Consider the following 17,590-nt stretch of genomic DNA (forward strand, 5'->3'; position numbering starts at 1 on the left):
CATATATTCATCCCCCATCATAGACCAATCTCTCTGAATTGATCAATGTCTCTAAGACCAATGTCTCTGAATCCGAATCTCATACACCATCAACCAATTCTCCCTGAATCACCAAAAATCTTATTAAACATTTACAATGTGCCAGGCACCGAAGTAAGCACGACAAAGAATTATTTATTCTTAACAAGAACCCTCTGAGCAGCAACTACTAATGCCCCCATTTTACAGATGCAGAGACAAAGACAGATACGATAAGTGACTTGTCCATGGCCACAGAGCTAATAATGGCAGAGCCTGGATTTGATGGCAGAGTCCATGTGCTTAACCCTGGAGCATGCCCCTGTTTCAGTCCAGAAATGAGTTCTTGTGTAGCATCTTATGCTTTCTTCAACATGATTTCAAATAGTAATTTATAAGTTAGGACAGGAAGTATCTACATTCTGTGGATGAGGAAACAAATGCTTAAATATAGCAAAGGACTTTCTCATGATCACACAGGAAAGAATGAGAACAGGCCAAAGTCAAATCAGGATTTCTGACTCCACATCCACAGCTTGTCCCACTCCCTGGGCTGCTTCTCTCTGCCTGTGAGACCTGCAACAAGAAGCAGGAGGCAGTGGAATTTGGTCCGTTTGCTCCTCCTATAGCTACACAAAGATGACTCTGCAGGAGGATCCTCAAGGTGCAGGGTTGACAGGCAAGAAACCCCAGAAAGAAAAGAAAGACTCAACAGTGACCCTCCTTCATTCTAAAACCAGGAGGTTGCACTGGCCACAGAACCTTGTTTTTTCTCATCGTCCATCTCTTTTCCTTTCATCTCACTAAGTCCCACAGGCTTCGCTGACACCTCTTCTCCCAAATTCTCCTCAGTAAATATTCCCTATAGAAGCTAACACTAAGCCACAAAGGAGCAGGAACAATGCAGATTTGAGTTGAGTGAGCTGTTTTAGCACACTTGGACAGCTCCTCCAAAACTCATGCCAAAATTCCAGCTCGATTAGATACATGTATCAACTCTGCCACCAAATCACCTTGATTAAGTCACTTAACTCCGCCAAGCCTCAGTTTCCTCATCTGAAAAATAGAGAAGAAAATACTACCCGTTGCATAGAGTTGTCGGGCAGATTAGAATGCACCTATGGGAAAGTTCTGTGCATGGCACCAAGAAAGTGTTTGATTATTGGTAGCCATTGCCATTATTGTTAGTTAATCTATGAGTCAATTTCCTCAACTATAAAAGGAAATGATAATCCCTACCGACATTGCAGAGTTGTAATATACAGTCATTAATTTATAGCACTGCTCAATAAATGTTTGGGTTTTTTTAATGAACAAGATGACCAGGAGCCATAATTCTATGACTCTTCTACCCACTTCTTCCCCAAGACGTTGGAACCTGCTGAGCGAGACAAAGAAGTTCCACCCCACTGAGCAAAGCTGCAGCTCTGTGTTTTAGAGGATTCAAGGGAATCAACAAGGTCTATTTAGAGCATTATTAGAGCCCTGGAGCTTCCATAAAACTCTGTATTTACATACAAATACCCACTTCAACTAAACCCTCTCAACTCGCAGTGAAGTGTTCTCTTTCTGAAGACCAGTCACTCCGTTTATTCAAGGCAGCTTCTGATTTTAATCCAAGTTGCTCTTTCCACAGTTTAAAATCATTTCTTCCTCAGTGCACAGTGAGGATTGTTTATTCTCTCAACATCCTCCTTTGAGTCACAGTCTCTCGGATGCTCGAAGACCACACACATCCAGGCTCCACTCTGATGAAAATCTCTGTTTTCTCTGGGATAAATAGCCCCGTCTTGCTGATGCATTTCCTAGGGGTTCATTGCAACTTGGCTTATTTTTCACAAAAGGTTTGAACTAGTACAGACTTGGGAGGGAAAAGTGGTATGTTTTTTCTAATAGGACCAGACATTCAAGTGCTTATTTGTCTTCACATAGGTTTCCCTCGTTTCGTTTGGGAGCCCTTGGAAAGCAAGGGCTATGGCATATTCATTACTCATATAGTTAAGAGAGAAGTCTGTGGGTCAGGCAGACCTGGATAAGTTATTTAACCTCTATGAACCTCAGTTTCCTCATCAGTAAAATGGGTTAAATCTTACAGATAAAGCACTTAGTGTGATGTGTGGCACTTTATAACCAATCGATAAGGGCTAGCTGTTATTATTAGATTATTTATGTGCTGCTCAGTCGCCTAGTACAACCTCTGACTTATAGTAGGCACTCCATAATTATTTTGGATAACTAAGTAAATAAATGAAGTAATAAATTAATGCAATCTCAAATGAGATGATGATTACCTCAAAGTGCCTGGTGAATGGAAAAGGTTGACTGACCTGAGAAGGAAGAGTCTCTGTCCACAGCATCTGGAAAAGCACCATGACCTTCTGCCATTCAGACATGCCTGCCGTTGGTAAAGGCAGGTCGTATTTTAAAGATGAGGGAACTGAGATGGAGAAAAATAAAATGAAAGGGAAGTGTACTCCAGAGAAATTCTGAGAGACGATTTAATAAATAGTCAAGACTGTTTCACCCATCCCCTTCCTGTCTTTTGGGAATGACCAAATGGTCAGGATGCCCCAGACCAGATCTGGAGATCCTGGGCACATGAAGGTGCTGCCATCCGAGATCCTGAGCAGGTCTCTTAACCTTTCAGGTGAGCCTCAATGTCATCACCTGTACATGGAGATGCTGTCATGGGGATGGTATGAGGATCAAATGCAGTGACCGATTTGGAAGTGCCATGTTAACTAGAAGTGTTATCTGTGTGAGAGTAACGGTCACATTGTTTCCAGCCCAAACTTTCCAATTCCCAGAGCTCCGTGAATTCTCACTTCTTGTTCCAAATAGTCAGGCAAACATTTATATCATGAACCAGAGCAGCTCCTCAGAGGGACTTTGCAAATCACTGTCACTTGGAAGAGCCAGGAGAGTGTAGTGGTTAATAGTATGGGCTTCAAACACCAGCTGACAGGTGGGCTCTGCCACTTCCAAGCTGTACGACCTTGGCTAAATTTCTGAAAACGCAAGTGTTGGCGTCCTCATCTGTAAAATGGAGGTGATGATGCTGTCCATAGGCTTGTTGAGAAGACCAAATACAGCAACATACGTAAAGTACCCGGGACATAGTAAGCCCTCACTGAGTGGTAGCTATAACTGTTATTAACTAATATCACGTCTTTATCTGTGTTTACCCTACTATTATTTCTCCTCAATATTTATACTCCCAGGTCTTTGCAACCTCAAATGACCAGTCCCTGTTAATCAATGTAATCTTTTTCCCCAAAACTTTTTGTCCAGAGGCCCTGAGCCGCGTTCTCTGCAAAGAGGTGCTTTTCCAGGGCGATGGACCTGATTATAAAGAAAGCCGCGCTGAAGGCAATGAGAGCCACATGCTCTCCTCTCCAGCTCGTGGGACGCATGCTGATGACGCAGGGCCCACTCAGAGCGACGACTCAGGCACAGCAAACCCCATAGGCCTGTTCTTCAGCACACCAGCCTCTGAAGAATCCCCCTGGATTCCTCACACTGTAACTCACCTGAGGGGCTCCTTGATGCCCATGGGCTCAAGTGAAGAGTCCTTTCACTGTGGAACCAGATTGCAGAATGACGCTGCAGGTCAGAGGCACAGGAAAATTTCCCCAACTGACACATAGGGACAGTCAGGGCAAAGTCAGATGGCTGCTGTAGAATTATAATTAGTGACCTAAGAGGGGAGAAATATGGGATTTATGCACAACATATGCTTGCCCTAGGCCACTGATTCAAGTCCTTCCATGGGAGAGTTGTGCATGCTCCTGAAAGAAAAAAGACAGCATCTTCAGCATCTTCTCCCCTTTTCCTGTCTTGGCTTTTCCCAGAGTTCATCAGGTATTTTCTCCAGGGACTGACTAGGCATTAGGGCTAGAATGGGGGGGCAGAGGGGAGGTGTTTTCCTCCAGTCAAATCACATCACTGATGCCAAGTACCTGCACAGCTAAATTCAGCTTCCTCTGGAATGCCAGGTATATATCACTCATTTAAAAAATATTTATTGAGCCCTGACCATGTTCCAGGCTCTGTCCTTGATGAAAATTGTATTTATTAAGAGCCTGGAAAGAAGCTTGCAAAAATCGTTCTCTCAGGATCTTGCCTACATAAGGCCTTGCCTCAATTCCTAGGGAAAGGAAGGTTACAGAGTTGAATGTTGAGCTTGAACCAGAAAACACCAAGGGCTGCCATGATTCCAACCATGAGACGTACCCACGAGTAAGGAGAAGAGAGGTGAGAAGAAAGAAAACATCAACCCAATTTAAGGACAGAGTGGTATGCCAGAGTGAGATCAAGTCACACGCACCTTACGGCCTAATTTTCTTGTTTGTAAAATGGGGACAGACATCTCTACCTCTCAGGCTGTTGGGAAGATAAAATGAGATAAAATATGTAATGCTGTTTCTTGCCACCAAACAAGAAAAATAAAAACAAAGCTATTTGGAAATAAAATGAGAGGCTGTGAGAAGCAGCGGCTCCCTCTCCAGGTGAATACATTTTATCATACACAGGAAATTCTACCCCAGATAGACTGGGTTTGAGGACCTAGGATGCTGCAGGAGGGCCAGGACCAGGGTGAGGCCAGTGAGGCACCCAGGGCACAAAATTTCAGGAGGTGTTCACTCAGGGCCCTGCAAGTGCAGTGTTGGCACTTACACAACCCTGGGAGTGAGTGTCTCCTGAAATTTTGCTAGGTGCCTCATTTGCCTCGCCCTACTGCTGGCTCTGCCATGTGGGGTTACATAAAATAAAGCAGGAGGGTTAGTGGATGGAAGGCTCTCCCAAGGAACAGACTGGAAGCAATGATAAGGAGTAGGAGAGATCCCTTGAGAATCAGGCTTTCCCAGGGGCACGGGAAGAACCAGATGGAATCTCGAGGTTCCTTTCAACTCCAAGAATCCAGGAGTTTATCTTGCTGCAGAAGAGAATCATGTTCAGATACCTGTGCTTACAGGAAGCAGAGAAAGCAGTGGGAAGCGGGACAGGAAGGAGGAAAGTTGTCTTGTTCTACAAGACCCTGGGGAGAACTGGGCTCAGGACATGCCAACTGCAACATTCTGCTCCCAGGGGTGCTTAGCAGATCATGAAGTGAGAGCAATAAAATGTCAGTCACTCCCAGACCAGCCTAAGCCCCTTACTGAAATCAAATAAAATCAGAATTGCACAGCTGGCCAGGGGAAGCCAGATGTTGACCTGAGGATGCAACCCAGGCAAAGCTGAGGATAACAGGCAGGGCCAGTGCTGCACAACAACCCCCAAGTCCGCGGGTGTCAGAGCCGGGGACAGGAAACTGGTTCAGTCCATAAGGCTGGAGAGTGCCAGCCTCATTCAGCCCCACCTCTTCCCAGGAGCCTAGGACACCACGCCTCCCCACCACCTCTCCATTCCTTTCCCAAGGCCAGCCCACAGGCAGAAGAAAGCTTTCTCCCCCAAGTACACAACATGGACAATGGCAAATATTGGGTCTTTCTAAAAGTGCACAGAGGCTAAAATTAATAAAACTCAGAAAAATTCTCTGATTCCTGTCCCCACCTCCCCCCAAATACTGCCTTCCTCCCCTGAAGCACCATAGCAGTCCAGTTATACGGCCTAAGCTGGATGGCAACATATTATAATTGTTTAGGTACCTAATCTATTCTACTTGCTGAATATAAACAATGAGAGGGCAAAGGCCGTTCATCCACAAATGATAATTGATCACTGCCACATGCCAGGCACTGAACGAGACAGACACAAACTCTGCCCACATGCAGGGCTTTTTCTGTCGGCAGCAATCTGTTTACCTGCATCTCCCCCGGAGTGCCTTATGCATATAGTAGGTGCTTAATAATTCAGAAGGACCAGAGGATTTTAGAGGAGGTCCCATAGCAGTGAGACAAGCCACCGCTCCACAATCTCATCCCTTGGCAGAGGCTGATGGTGCCTCCTGCTACCCTGCCCTGCGGGTCAGGCCCAGAACCCTTCTCTGAGCAGCCACCAGCACTTGAATGGAGTGGCACTCAAGGGAAAACTGTTTACTGTGCCTGATCTAATCCAAAACTGGCATTTCACAGATAAAGAAACTGAGGGCCATCTAAGAGAAAGAATTAGCCCAAGACCACACAGAAAGTTAGAGAGAGCCAAGACTGGAAACCCATGCTTCCCAGCTCGCATCCCAATGTTTTTTCCTATGCTCCACAGTGACCTTCAAAATTGTACAGTAAGTAAGTGCCCATGGACCTTCAAACAATCTCTGACTGGTTGACCAGGTACTTTCTGCACAGAATAAATACCAGCTCAATGGATTACCTCCCTGCCAAGGCAAAGGGGATAGATATTCTGGCCCAAGTCAGAGGACGAGTTGCCTGGAAACCAAGTTGGTCACCGACCACTTGGGGGAATCTTTGGGGGCCCATTTGCCAAGCTTGACCAGGTCATAATTCGGTATAACTAGAAACAGCTGGAAAATCAGGATGGATCATTTGCACTGTAAAGAGATTGGGGAGAGAAAATCTTCCCTTAACTTTCAGATGCACCATAAGGGCATAGGCCAGGGGGCCAATCCTTGCGACTCCCAACCCTGCAGACTCAGTGTTCCATCCTCACTTCTTATATTTGTTCTCTCTCACTCTCTCTCTCTCATTCTTTCTTTCTCTCCCTCCTTCCCTCCCTCAAACACACAGTAAACTTCTTTCACTTCTCCAAGTCCTCTCTTACCTCTAGACTTTACATGTGCTGTTCCTTCTACCCAGAACACTCTTCCTCCACTATTTCTTCCAGGTCAGCTCCATACACAACCTTCACGTTTGACTGTAAAGCCACTTTCTCTGCAAAACTTTTGGAAAAACCCCTCCTCCAACCAAGTGCCATTGGAAGTCCATCCTCTGCTCCCGGAACTCCTCCCTGACAGCACTGGCCGTACCTCAAACACCTCCACTTCCACACTGGCCTCTTCTCTTCCCTCCCACCTCTCTTCCCTCCTCAACCCACACCTCCAACCTCCTCCTGCAGCCCCACGCATCCACCCCCTGGTTCTCCTCAGCCTCTTAGTCCGTCCTCCACCCTTCCTTGTCCTTCAGCCCCTTTTCCACCCCTGACCTCCTGACTTCTCTGCCCATGGCAAACTGAGGAGATGGGATCTGTTGGGGGGCCCCCCTCTGCTAACCTAGAGTAGTTCTCAGGGAGGTGGTGCCATGCAGGGTTTAACTGAAACTTTTTCTCCCAGGTATGGTTCCCAACCCCAGCTCATCTGAAATTCAGACTGACAGCTCCATATTGATTCTCTATTTCCAATTGCTGTTGCAACTGGAGAATGAGAATCTGAGCATTGATCTGGCCTTTCTCCCAACAAATCCCCGAAAAATGAGTTCTTCCATTGGAGAGAAATCTTGAGACCAGATGGGGAAGAACCAAGACACAAACACGCTCGCATTCCCCTAAAGGAGTCCAGATGAACTTGGACCCCAAGACCAGATGTGTGAAAAAGAAAAATAAAGAGGGAATGTTGTAGACTATTAAATGATGGTTTAGGGCCAGAAGGACTCTTAGAGATTGTTCTAATCCCCTCATTTTATCATTTGGGAAATTGAAAACCAAAAAGAGAAGTGACTCACAAAGGTCACACAGCCCCCACTTCACTATGTCACCCTGTCTCCAGGCCCACAGTGGTCCTTTCCATAGTCTCTGCCATTAGGAATCTAAACTGAGGTCTTTTAAGTACCAAAGTCTCCTAGTGTGATAAAGCCCCTGACTAAAGGGTGGGAGACGGTTTAATGCTCTGTCCAGTCAGCGCAGCCTTCACCATAAGCCTTCCCAGCGAGGGACAGAACACTTGGTCCCAGAGGACCTCACTATCTTTCTAAAAATTACTATTAATCAAATCCGTCTAAACCACGTCTGATTCACTACATTACATCGCAGTAATCCCTGAAACAATTTGCATCATTTCCAAATGCTTTTATAGGGTCAGCAAATCCTGACAATCAAATGTTTCGTTTCCCAGATTCCATCCCGGTTCTCTGTGCAGTAGCTCACTGTCTTGAAGCAAATGTGTAAGTTCCCCAGAGGTTGTGGTTCCGAATGTGCGTCCAGGGCCCGGGGATGCATATATGCACTGCACAGGAGCACAGAGCACAAAGGTACTGCAGGGGGCCCGTGGACTAATTCTGTGCAAATGTGCTAATTACAGACAGAAATGTACCATGGTTATCAAGTGGAGGGGCATGGCTGTTTGGGCATTAAAATGGAGGCTTTGTATTTGAAAAAGAATTAGGGAGATTTTGGACGGGGCGGTAAAAGATGGGAGATGATTTTAGATGTTCACACACAATGATAAGGTGAATTATTAGTGAACCAATTCTCTTCCAGTTCTTCTCATTATCTCGAGAAGAAAGCCTCAGTTCAGTGTTATGTGTCTCGAACACCTTTCCCCATCTTCCTCTGGAACTTTGGGCGGGCCTCAGGCTCAGAATGTTGGCAATCGACAGGATGTAACTAGAATTTTAAACTTTTGTTTATTTTCATTGTATTCATTATTATGATTATTTCTACTATGTCAAGTAATACTGGTTTTTCATTTGTAGGTAGTCAAATATAAAGTTCTCTCAAAACAGGGTAAGTTTAAAAGAAGTGAGGCAATTTAAGGAAAAATTTTTAAGTGACTAATCATAGAGGTGGTACAGAAACAGAAAAAAATGTGAAAGTGATACCCAAGAAACCACTGGAACGTGACATATGGGAGAATCCCGACTAAAGAATCTCGACATTTCAGAGAATTCTGCCGTGACTCATTTGACAAAACAGAGGGTCCTTTGGCAATTCACAACTATTTCTTCCCTGTTTTGAAGTGTGGGAAATTCAGAGTGTAGGTGTCAGGATGGCTGGAAGTCAGACACACGTTTTGATTTCCTTGGATGTAACAGAATATAACAAGCTTCAAAAACAAATAGCAGGAGTAGCAGCTGTCACGACCTACACTCTTCACCATCTACAGATGGCTTTCCCACACGTTGTAGCATTCAGATGAGGCAACACTGGAAAATTTGAGTTCCAATCCCTTCTCTCATCAAAGTGCTGTGTGACCTGAGCCCAGTTCTTTAACTTCTCAGAGTCTCTGTTCCCTCCAGTTCAGTTCATTGTGCCGGGTTTTCAGTGAGTCAATGGCCTAGTAACCAGACTGCAAATGCCTCGCTGCAGACCTAGGAGCTGGGATGCGCAGAGGACTGCAGCTTTGGGGAGGATGTGGGTGTTCAATGGCGCATTTTGCTAATAGCAAATAGTAGGGGATAATTGGGGGCGAATTCATTCTCTCACTGTACCGCCTAACGGGATTCAGGCTTATGAAGGAGGCCTAAGGGCCAGGGGGTGGCCTGGGCTCTGGTAACTGCTGAGAGGGAGTCCTGTGTTCCCAAATCTCGTTATCTGAGAGGACGGCTGGACAGAGAACAGGACCTCATGAAAGCTTCATCACTGCCACTCCTGGAGAGGTTCTAGAAGTGAATGACAGCAGCAGAAAAGGCGTAAATCACCAGTTGCGTGCCTTGTGGTCCCCTCTGCTCACGCCAGAGCCACAGAGCAGCCACGAGTCTGGGGCTGAATGGAGAAATGGCTGGGACTGTGGTACTAGCAGGCGGCCATGGAAGGCATCTGGCAGGACTTCCTAGCCATGTGGGGTCCAGGGTGCAGCTGAAAGCAGCTGTGAGACCCAACGAACCCTCAGACTGGCTCTGAACTGCTTCAGATACACACACACACGCAGCAAGGCAAGAGCAAGACAATATATTGAGTGCCTGCTATGCTGCAAGAACTGCCCTAGGTGTTTTTTACCTGTGCCATCTCAGTTACTCCTTGTGGAAAACTCATTTGACATATGAGGCAACTAAAGTTCAGAGAGGTTAAGTAACTTCCCCAAGGTCACACAGCTAGTAAATAACTAAGACAGGATTGACTCGAACTCATCTGTTCCTTTCACTCTTTTTGAACTATTCTATATTACATCTCACCGTACATTTCAGAAACACACACAGGTGCATTATACACACCATATACATGCATCTACAAAGGCATTTTACACATTCATATCCTATGCCCCACATGTACATACACCCCACATATACACACAAAAATGCCCATACATTATGCCACACTTAACAACACACTTTCACATGAACACTGGTATTCACATTTTTGCACATACGAATCTGTGTAACACAATCCACTGTCCATCCACAAACAGCCCCGTGCATGCCCTAATCCCCACACACATCCATACACATCCACATACTTGTATACATAACACGCGTATACATCACACTTAGAAACCTACCCACATCACGCAAACTCACAAACATCATAGTCATACATGTAAAGACAGTAAAATGCATTTGTCCCTCATCCTGTCAATCAAAACTAGCTCTCCAGTAAATGAACGAGGGATCTTCAGATCGTAAGCATGAGCGTCTCAATAATCCTGGAACGCCTCTGAATCGTCAGAGGAATACCAGATCGCTTTCAGGATTTTTCATTCCTGGGTATAACAGTCTAATTATTTTTAAATTGTTAACCCATATATGAATATTCATGAATACCTTACTGGCCAGGATATTTGATAAGCAGCATATCATTCCTTCATTCATTCATTCATTCACCGTGCAATTCCTGAGCACCGATTATGTTTGAGACACCATGGAAGACACAGCGGGAGATTAAAAGAACAAACAATAAATAAAGACACCATGATTCCTGCTCTTAAAACGCAAACTCAAGTAACTATATTACAAGGTAGCGTGGCTCAGGAGCTGCTGAGTGAGGCGATGAGAGAGGGGAGGGGACAGGAGACAGGACGGCTCCAGTCCTAGAGACTGGGAAAAGGTTGGTGCCGTCTGGGGAAACTGTGACCCTGAAGAGAAGCTGGAGAAGGAAGCTGTGGCCTTCAGTATGGGAGGCGGACGGAGGCACAGGCAGGACACGCGGATGGACTTGCCCTGCATGTGTTTGCAGGTGAGGACGGGCTTAAGAGGGAAGCCAGGGCAGAGACAAAGATTTAAGAGTCATCCTTTAGAGGCGATCACCTCAACACTTACAACTATGAGATCAGAGAGGAGCCAAGGCGAAGAACAGGAGACACTGACTGCAAGTCCTTGGGGAACATGATGTCCTACTTGGCTAGGCGACAGGATCTTCCGTCTTACGCAACACACGCCTCTCTCTCTACACGCACTTCCTCCAACCTACCAGCCCCTCAGCCCCACACGACAGGGTTGCACTAGCTCCTAGCTATCTCCTGGGGATGATTTCGGGACTAGGAAAGTTCAGTTGCCCAAAGCAACCCAAATAATTGTTCTTCAACCCTCCGGCTTCCAATCTAGACTCTTCCAGAAATCTGCACGCCTTCGAGAGTGTGGTGGGAAGGGCACTGTTCTCAGACGTCGGTAGTTCATGCTGTGGTGTGGATGAGGACCTCGAACCACATTGTGGAGTGGGGGTGTGGGGAGGCGGTGACGGAAACAGCGGGAAGCATCCCCAGCAATTTGATCTCAAATCCCCTAACCCTTGATCCCTTGAGACAGGCTACCCCTGATTTACTCTGGGACCTGCATCTGTGCCTCAGGTTTCCCAATTGAGCATTTTCTAAGGTGCATGTTTCACGAGCTAGCAGTCCCATAGGTAGAGGCATCTAGGCTTCTTAAAGCTTCTGCGAAGACCTGAGGAAAAGATGCCTGATTGCGTTTGTGTCCCAGATGCATTTGACTCAGGCAACCTTTTTTTTAATTAGTGACTCTGATTCTGAAGAGAAACTTTGGGGAAAGGCTGGACTATCCGGTCTGTAAGATTCCTTCTGGCTGTGCTGCTCCGTGGCCATGCAAGAGCGCAGGCACCCAAAACACGGGGCTGGGCCCGGCAGGAGGTTAACTCTTCAGTCTCCTCTCTCAGGGAGACCAGCAGCCAAGTGGGGTTGCTGGAAACCCCAAAGATGCAGCCTTAAAGGAGTCTTCAGCAGGGCGGCCCCGTGGCTGAGTGGTTAAGTTTGCACACTCTGCTTCGGGGGCCCAGGGTCTTGCCGGTTTGGATCCTGGACACAAACATGGCACGGCTCATCAGGCCATGCTGAGATGGTGTCCCACATAGCAGAGCCAGAAGGACCTACAACTACAATATACACTATGTACTGGGGGGCTTTCTGGAGAAGAAGAAGAAAAAACAAAAAGAGTCTGCAGCTTCTTGGCAGTCATCCGACACTCGGCTGCCAGCCAGGATCCCATGCTGGCTGATATTTGGGCAGAGTAACTAGCTTATCCTCGGCCTTACCTCTTTAAGGATCCGTATTACCTATTTCTCAGCCTAAGAACAGCCTAGTGGTTCTTGGGGCTGGGGAAGACTGGGATCTGATCACAGCATGAGCACAGGCCGTCATTAACCCTCTGCTTTCCTCTCTCCCTTCCCAGCCTTGCAGCGTCTAAGGAGGCAGAAGCTGCCCGCTCGGCGCCCAAGCCTATGTCGCCCTCGGATTTCCTGGACAAGCTCATGGGGAGAACCTCTGGATACGATGCCAGGATCAGGCCCAATTTTAAAGGTAGAGAAAACTTTCCTTCCAGATCACCAGGGATCTGCTTTCCTAGATTACAGGAGCAAGCGCGTGGCATTGTACGCAGGCGGTAAATACACGATGTGCATCCCGTGATCTTTCCTCTTTCAGACACAGCCATTGTTAGTCAAGTCAGTCTTCTCTCCCACCCAGCCCAAACAAAGCCTCCGAGAATCCAACCCAACAGCACCTCTGGCTGTCAGGAGTCAGTCTGTGAATTAAAACCTGTTCGCTACCTCTGGTGTAATGGACAGACAGCAAACGTGGAATGCGGTGAAATGGGTTCAAGTTTTGGTTCCTCTAAAGGAAGCAGCCTCTCCTTAGCCCTAGTCCACCCTATAGGAACATAGGCCCATGTTGCCAGATCATCCAGTATTCCAAGAAGAGCCATAAATCAAGATTTATGCAAAATGTCCTTATTCCTAACACATGTCAATTCAAACAAAATATGTCTGTGACCCACATATGCCCTGTGGGTAGCCAGTTTACAGACCCTCACCAAAGTGATCTGAGAAGCTTCTTTTAGCTCTTACAGTCCTATGAGATCTTAACATCTATGACAAGAGGGGACTAGTTCCCGTCGTCCACTGCTGCCTGAGGAGGCTGTAACCATCTCAAATCGCTGAGTGGGATTTGGCAGGTACAGCATGCAGGGCCTCCTCGGGAGCCTGCACACTCCCACCTTCCTGCCAGCACCCCTGCAAAATTCTTATTTCAAGGACCCACTGCCAGCCTCCTAATCAATTCTTGATTTCAGATGCCCTTCCTCGCTGTTCCTTTTGGCTCAAGTCCAAGACCAAACAAGGGAAGTGACAGCTGGTAACAGCTTCCTAATATTTGCACCCTTTGCTCCCGTTCTCCAGTCCCCTTCTCAGAGTGTCTGCAAATGGGTAACGGTCTGGGAGCTGCACTGAGGTTTGTACTTGAGCCCACCTCCCACCCCTGTGTGCCCTGAGGCTCCATGGCTCCCCCAGAACCTTGCTCCTGAGGCCTATCTTCCAGCATCATTAGCATAACCGTGGTTCCCTCCAGGATAGAGAAGTCAGGACTGTTACAGCACACTGGGTTTAAGCCCTACCAGGGTCACAATCTCAAACACCCAGAGGGACCAGGCAGGTATGGCATGTGAGTGAAGCAGGATGGGAATCAGAAAAGGAAGAAAAAAAAAGCACAGGGCCCATCTACCAGCAGCCACTTCTCAGCTCCTGCCGGCAGCAGGCCTTCCAAGAAAAGACTTGAGTCGAGTCTGGGGTTTTATGAGAAATCATCCAAGTAGGCAGCTAAATCACATCTTTTAGGAACACCATTGGCCAAATCAAACACGTTGGAGACCTGACCACCAGGTTGCATCCCCTGCCCCTGGCAGTTTTTGGGAATTCTGGCCCACAACGCCCCCTGGTGGGCCCTCTGGGAACTCCATCCTGAGTGCCAGGGTCTTGCTCTCCTGAGAAAGGAGGGCCTCTGTAGGATGTGCGGGCATCCAGGTTCACGTGCATACCACCGTGCTTGGCACATAGAAGGCCCTCAACAAACCTTTCATAAACAGAGGAATGAGTGAATGAACCAACAAATATGCTCAGGCTTAGAGCAGTTCAGTGACTTTCCCAAGTCACTCTGTCAAGACTAGGGATTCTAACCCAGCTAGCTACTCTGACTCAAATTCTTTGTCTAATGCCAGTGAATTATTTATTTGTTTATTTGCTTATTCATTTATTTATTTGCTTACTTATTTAGCAGTAGACGTTTTTAAGAAATAAAATTTATCTGAGACTATGAAACCACTGAATCAGGGCCCTTTCCTCCCCACACTGAGAACCTTACTCCGAACACTGGGACCCCAAATCTACAGGACTGGAAAATCTCTTAGGCCTCTCCCAACTCTGCACTGTCTCTAACCCCTTCGGTGCCCTCTGAGTCGGGCTCTGAGCATCCTCCTGGAACCCCACCCCAGGGGTGAGGAAGCAAGATGTCTCTTCTCTTCCTTGGGGTGAGGGCTGAAACACTGGCATGAGGGGACCTCCTCCCCTGAGCCCTGTCGTCCCTTCACAGTTCCACCAGGCACAAATAGGACTCCCAAAAGCCCCACACAAACGGCAGAGCTCCCGAAGAGGCCATGCACATAAGGCCGCTGTGACCCCAACACAGTAGGAAGAGGCATGCATTGTTCGGAAACTCCACAGAGCGATTAATCACTCAGCACTTTCCTTCAAGCACCAGAAATTCTGCCTGCTCCTGACTCTCCTGCAGACACGAGTGGCCGGGAACAGCAGGCTGGGTCTGCAGAACACAGTGGGAATCCAAATCACAATATAGGAAATAAGGGGTGCTAAAATTGGATCCTAGTCCTCTCACTCCTTATCCGATACGTGTGACCCAGAGTAAATCACTTGATGCATCCGGACCTCCATTTCTGCATCTGTGAAACGGTCCAGTAAGACGAGGCCCTTTCGGCTCTGATATTCTGTATCTCCTCTAAGACGTGTAGGATAATGGCTCCCAGGATCAGGGGCACAGCCCAATGCAAACACATATACGAAAACAAAATGAAACTTTAATATTTAATGAAATATATACATTATCCTGTTGCCAAAGGCAGCCGGATTGTAATTTTCTCGAGGATAATTTAATCTCAGATTTATTTCAATGAACCGCACCTCCCCATGGGGTCCTTCGGCTGGCGCCCTCTAGCACACATAAATCAGGACCTAATTTATATGGGAGTCACAGTGCCAGACACTCACAGGGCCTGGGTGGGAACTCCATGCACGTTATTTCAAGGCACAGGCAGTAACTCTTTGAGGCATCTTAATGGTATGAGGCTAAATGAAAAGAAAAACCTGGGTCTGAGTCTAAATGAGGGGAAAAAAAAAAAAAAGCTAATGGATTGTTTAGGTAGAAGTGCCAAGGAGGCAGATTTCCACACAACATAGGGCAAGTGTTTTAGCAGGCAGAGCTATCCAACCGTGGAAAGGGCTGCTCAAGATGAAATGAGTTCCCCGCTACGGGAGGTGTTCAAGCTCTCAGCCTTGAGTGGGTAGCTGGTCTACAGCAGTGGCTCCTAAACTTGGCTGTGCGCAAGAATCATGCTCCTTAAATAACAGACTCTGGACTAAGCTCCAGGGACTTGGGTTCTCTGGGGCTGGGGCTGGGCCGAGGAATCTGCAGTCTAACTAGTTCCGCGAGATGATCCCACTGCAGACAGCCTTGGCTGCACATCAGTTTGGGAAGCAATTGATTAGGTGAGCTTTAAACACCTTCCAGCCCTGAAATTCCGTAACCTTGTAATTCACATGGATAGCTTCCATAAGGGAAGTCCAAACCACTGGAGCTCCAAGTGACAGCCCAGATCAAGAGCTACTCTCCCAGACTGATGGGGAAATTGCGACCCAGAAAAGGGAAGGGGCACTCCTGAGTAAAAGAGCCAGCCAGCACCGGAGCTGTGTCTAAAACTGAGGAATCCTGGCACTCCCTTGGAGAGAAAATATGGATTCTCACCACAAGATTGAGTCCCTTCCTACACCAAGATTTCTGAAAAGAAGGAAATCTTGGCTGAGTTTGGGTGAAATGCTTGGGCTACTTTTTCAAGAGAGACAGAGAGGAGCGGGTAACAGAGGACGCAAGTATATCTGCTTCCTTCTTTCCGCAATCAGAAACTTGGGTTCAAGTCCTGGCTTCACCACTTGCTGGGTAATAAGCCCAGGTGAGTTACTAAAACTCCCTGTGCTCCACTTGTTAAATAGGGACGGTCACTCTGCTCTGCCTGCCTCAGGACCTCTGGGGAGCAACAAGAAAGAGGGCCTGAAAAAATTCACCATTGCACATTGCAATCTTCATGTGAATGAGTATGGCCCGTTATCCAAGTCTAAGCCACCTTTAAGGTCACCTCAAGGTCATCAACTTCCTGAGGTCTTCCCTAAAACCTCGCTCTCAAGAACCTCTCTTATACCTGGACTCCTGCTGCATACATCACTCCTGCTGCATACATCACTCCTACTCGTGGTCTCACATTCCTCTCTGGTTACTTCACACTGGCCCTCTTGTCAGCTCACGTGGAAGCCTAGTGCTTAAAACCCTGGATTCTGCCACTGTGTGACCTTAAGCATGCCCCTTCCTGTCTCTGAACCTCTTTCCTACAACTCTAGCCATTAAGACCACCAGCTTTGGAATTACATAAATCTTAACTCAGACTCTAGCTCAACCATTTACTAGGTGTGTGGCCATGGACAAATGACCCCTCTGAGCCTGTTTCCCCATGTGTAAAAAGGAGGTGATAACCATGTCTTCTCATGGAGTCGCTGAGAGGATGGAAAGATATTACGTCAGTGACACTCTCAGCACCACAGCAAACCCTGAAATGCCCAGTAAACGGCAACTGCTATAATTAATAGTGTAAAATGAAGAGATCGGGCTTCAGCTGGACAGAGGTCCCTCTACCAATGAGATTCCAAAGAGCGAATATTCCTCTGCTTCTTTCCTATCCTTTGCAATAGGCTTCAAAAAAATTGCCTGGAAAGTATTTAACAAAGACTTATGGTCTTCCCTTGAGGTTGCCTCTGGATTCCTCAGCTCGTAATTCCCATCAACGCCCTTTCAGACAATCATTCTTGGTTCACAAGTTCAAGGCAAGGAACTTGCTGTTCCTTGCGATTCCCAAGATGGCCTCCAAATGTTGCAGCCGTAAATACATTTCAGCCACAAATTAGAAGGCAGCCGATGGGGTTTGGAGAAGGGATTTCAACCATATGGCAGGATGATGAATCATCCCGTGTTAATGAAAGTACATCTCGGCTCAGCCTGTGGTGTTCTGTACCTGGTGCTCACTTGGGGACCAGGGAATCTGGCACAGCCAAGTGGCTGGGAGTCCCAGCTGCTCGAGGATGGGGTGGAGGGCAAGCAAGGGTCTCCTCCACCAAGTGGGATCTCTCCCTGGAGTCGGTGTTCCAGGGACGGGTCCTATCCTGTGGGTTTCTTCATGGCCCTGGAGCTAAG

The 17,590-nt window shown here is 47.1% G+C and overlaps 1 protein-coding gene across 2 annotated transcripts in view; it reads left to right on the plus strand.

The window, feature by feature from the left end:
* GLRA1 (glycine receptor alpha 1) overlaps positions 1-17,590 on the plus strand; it is a 78,935-nt gene that overhangs the window by 19,783 nt on the left and 41,562 nt on the right. For both annotated transcript variants that reach the window (XM_001503630.6, XM_001503632.6), the window contains exon 2: positions 12,462-12,589. In XM_001503630.6, coding sequence (XP_001503680.1) covers positions 12,462-12,589 — 128 coding nt within the window. The remainder of the gene's footprint in view (positions 1-12,461; positions 12,590-17,590) is intronic.

Source organism: Equus caballus, chromosome 14, assembly GCF_041296265.1.
Source record: "Equus caballus isolate H_3958 breed thoroughbred chromosome 14, TB-T2T, whole genome shotgun sequence".
In the NCBI taxonomy this organism is placed as follows: domain Eukaryota; kingdom Metazoa; phylum Chordata; class Mammalia; order Perissodactyla; family Equidae; genus Equus; species Equus caballus.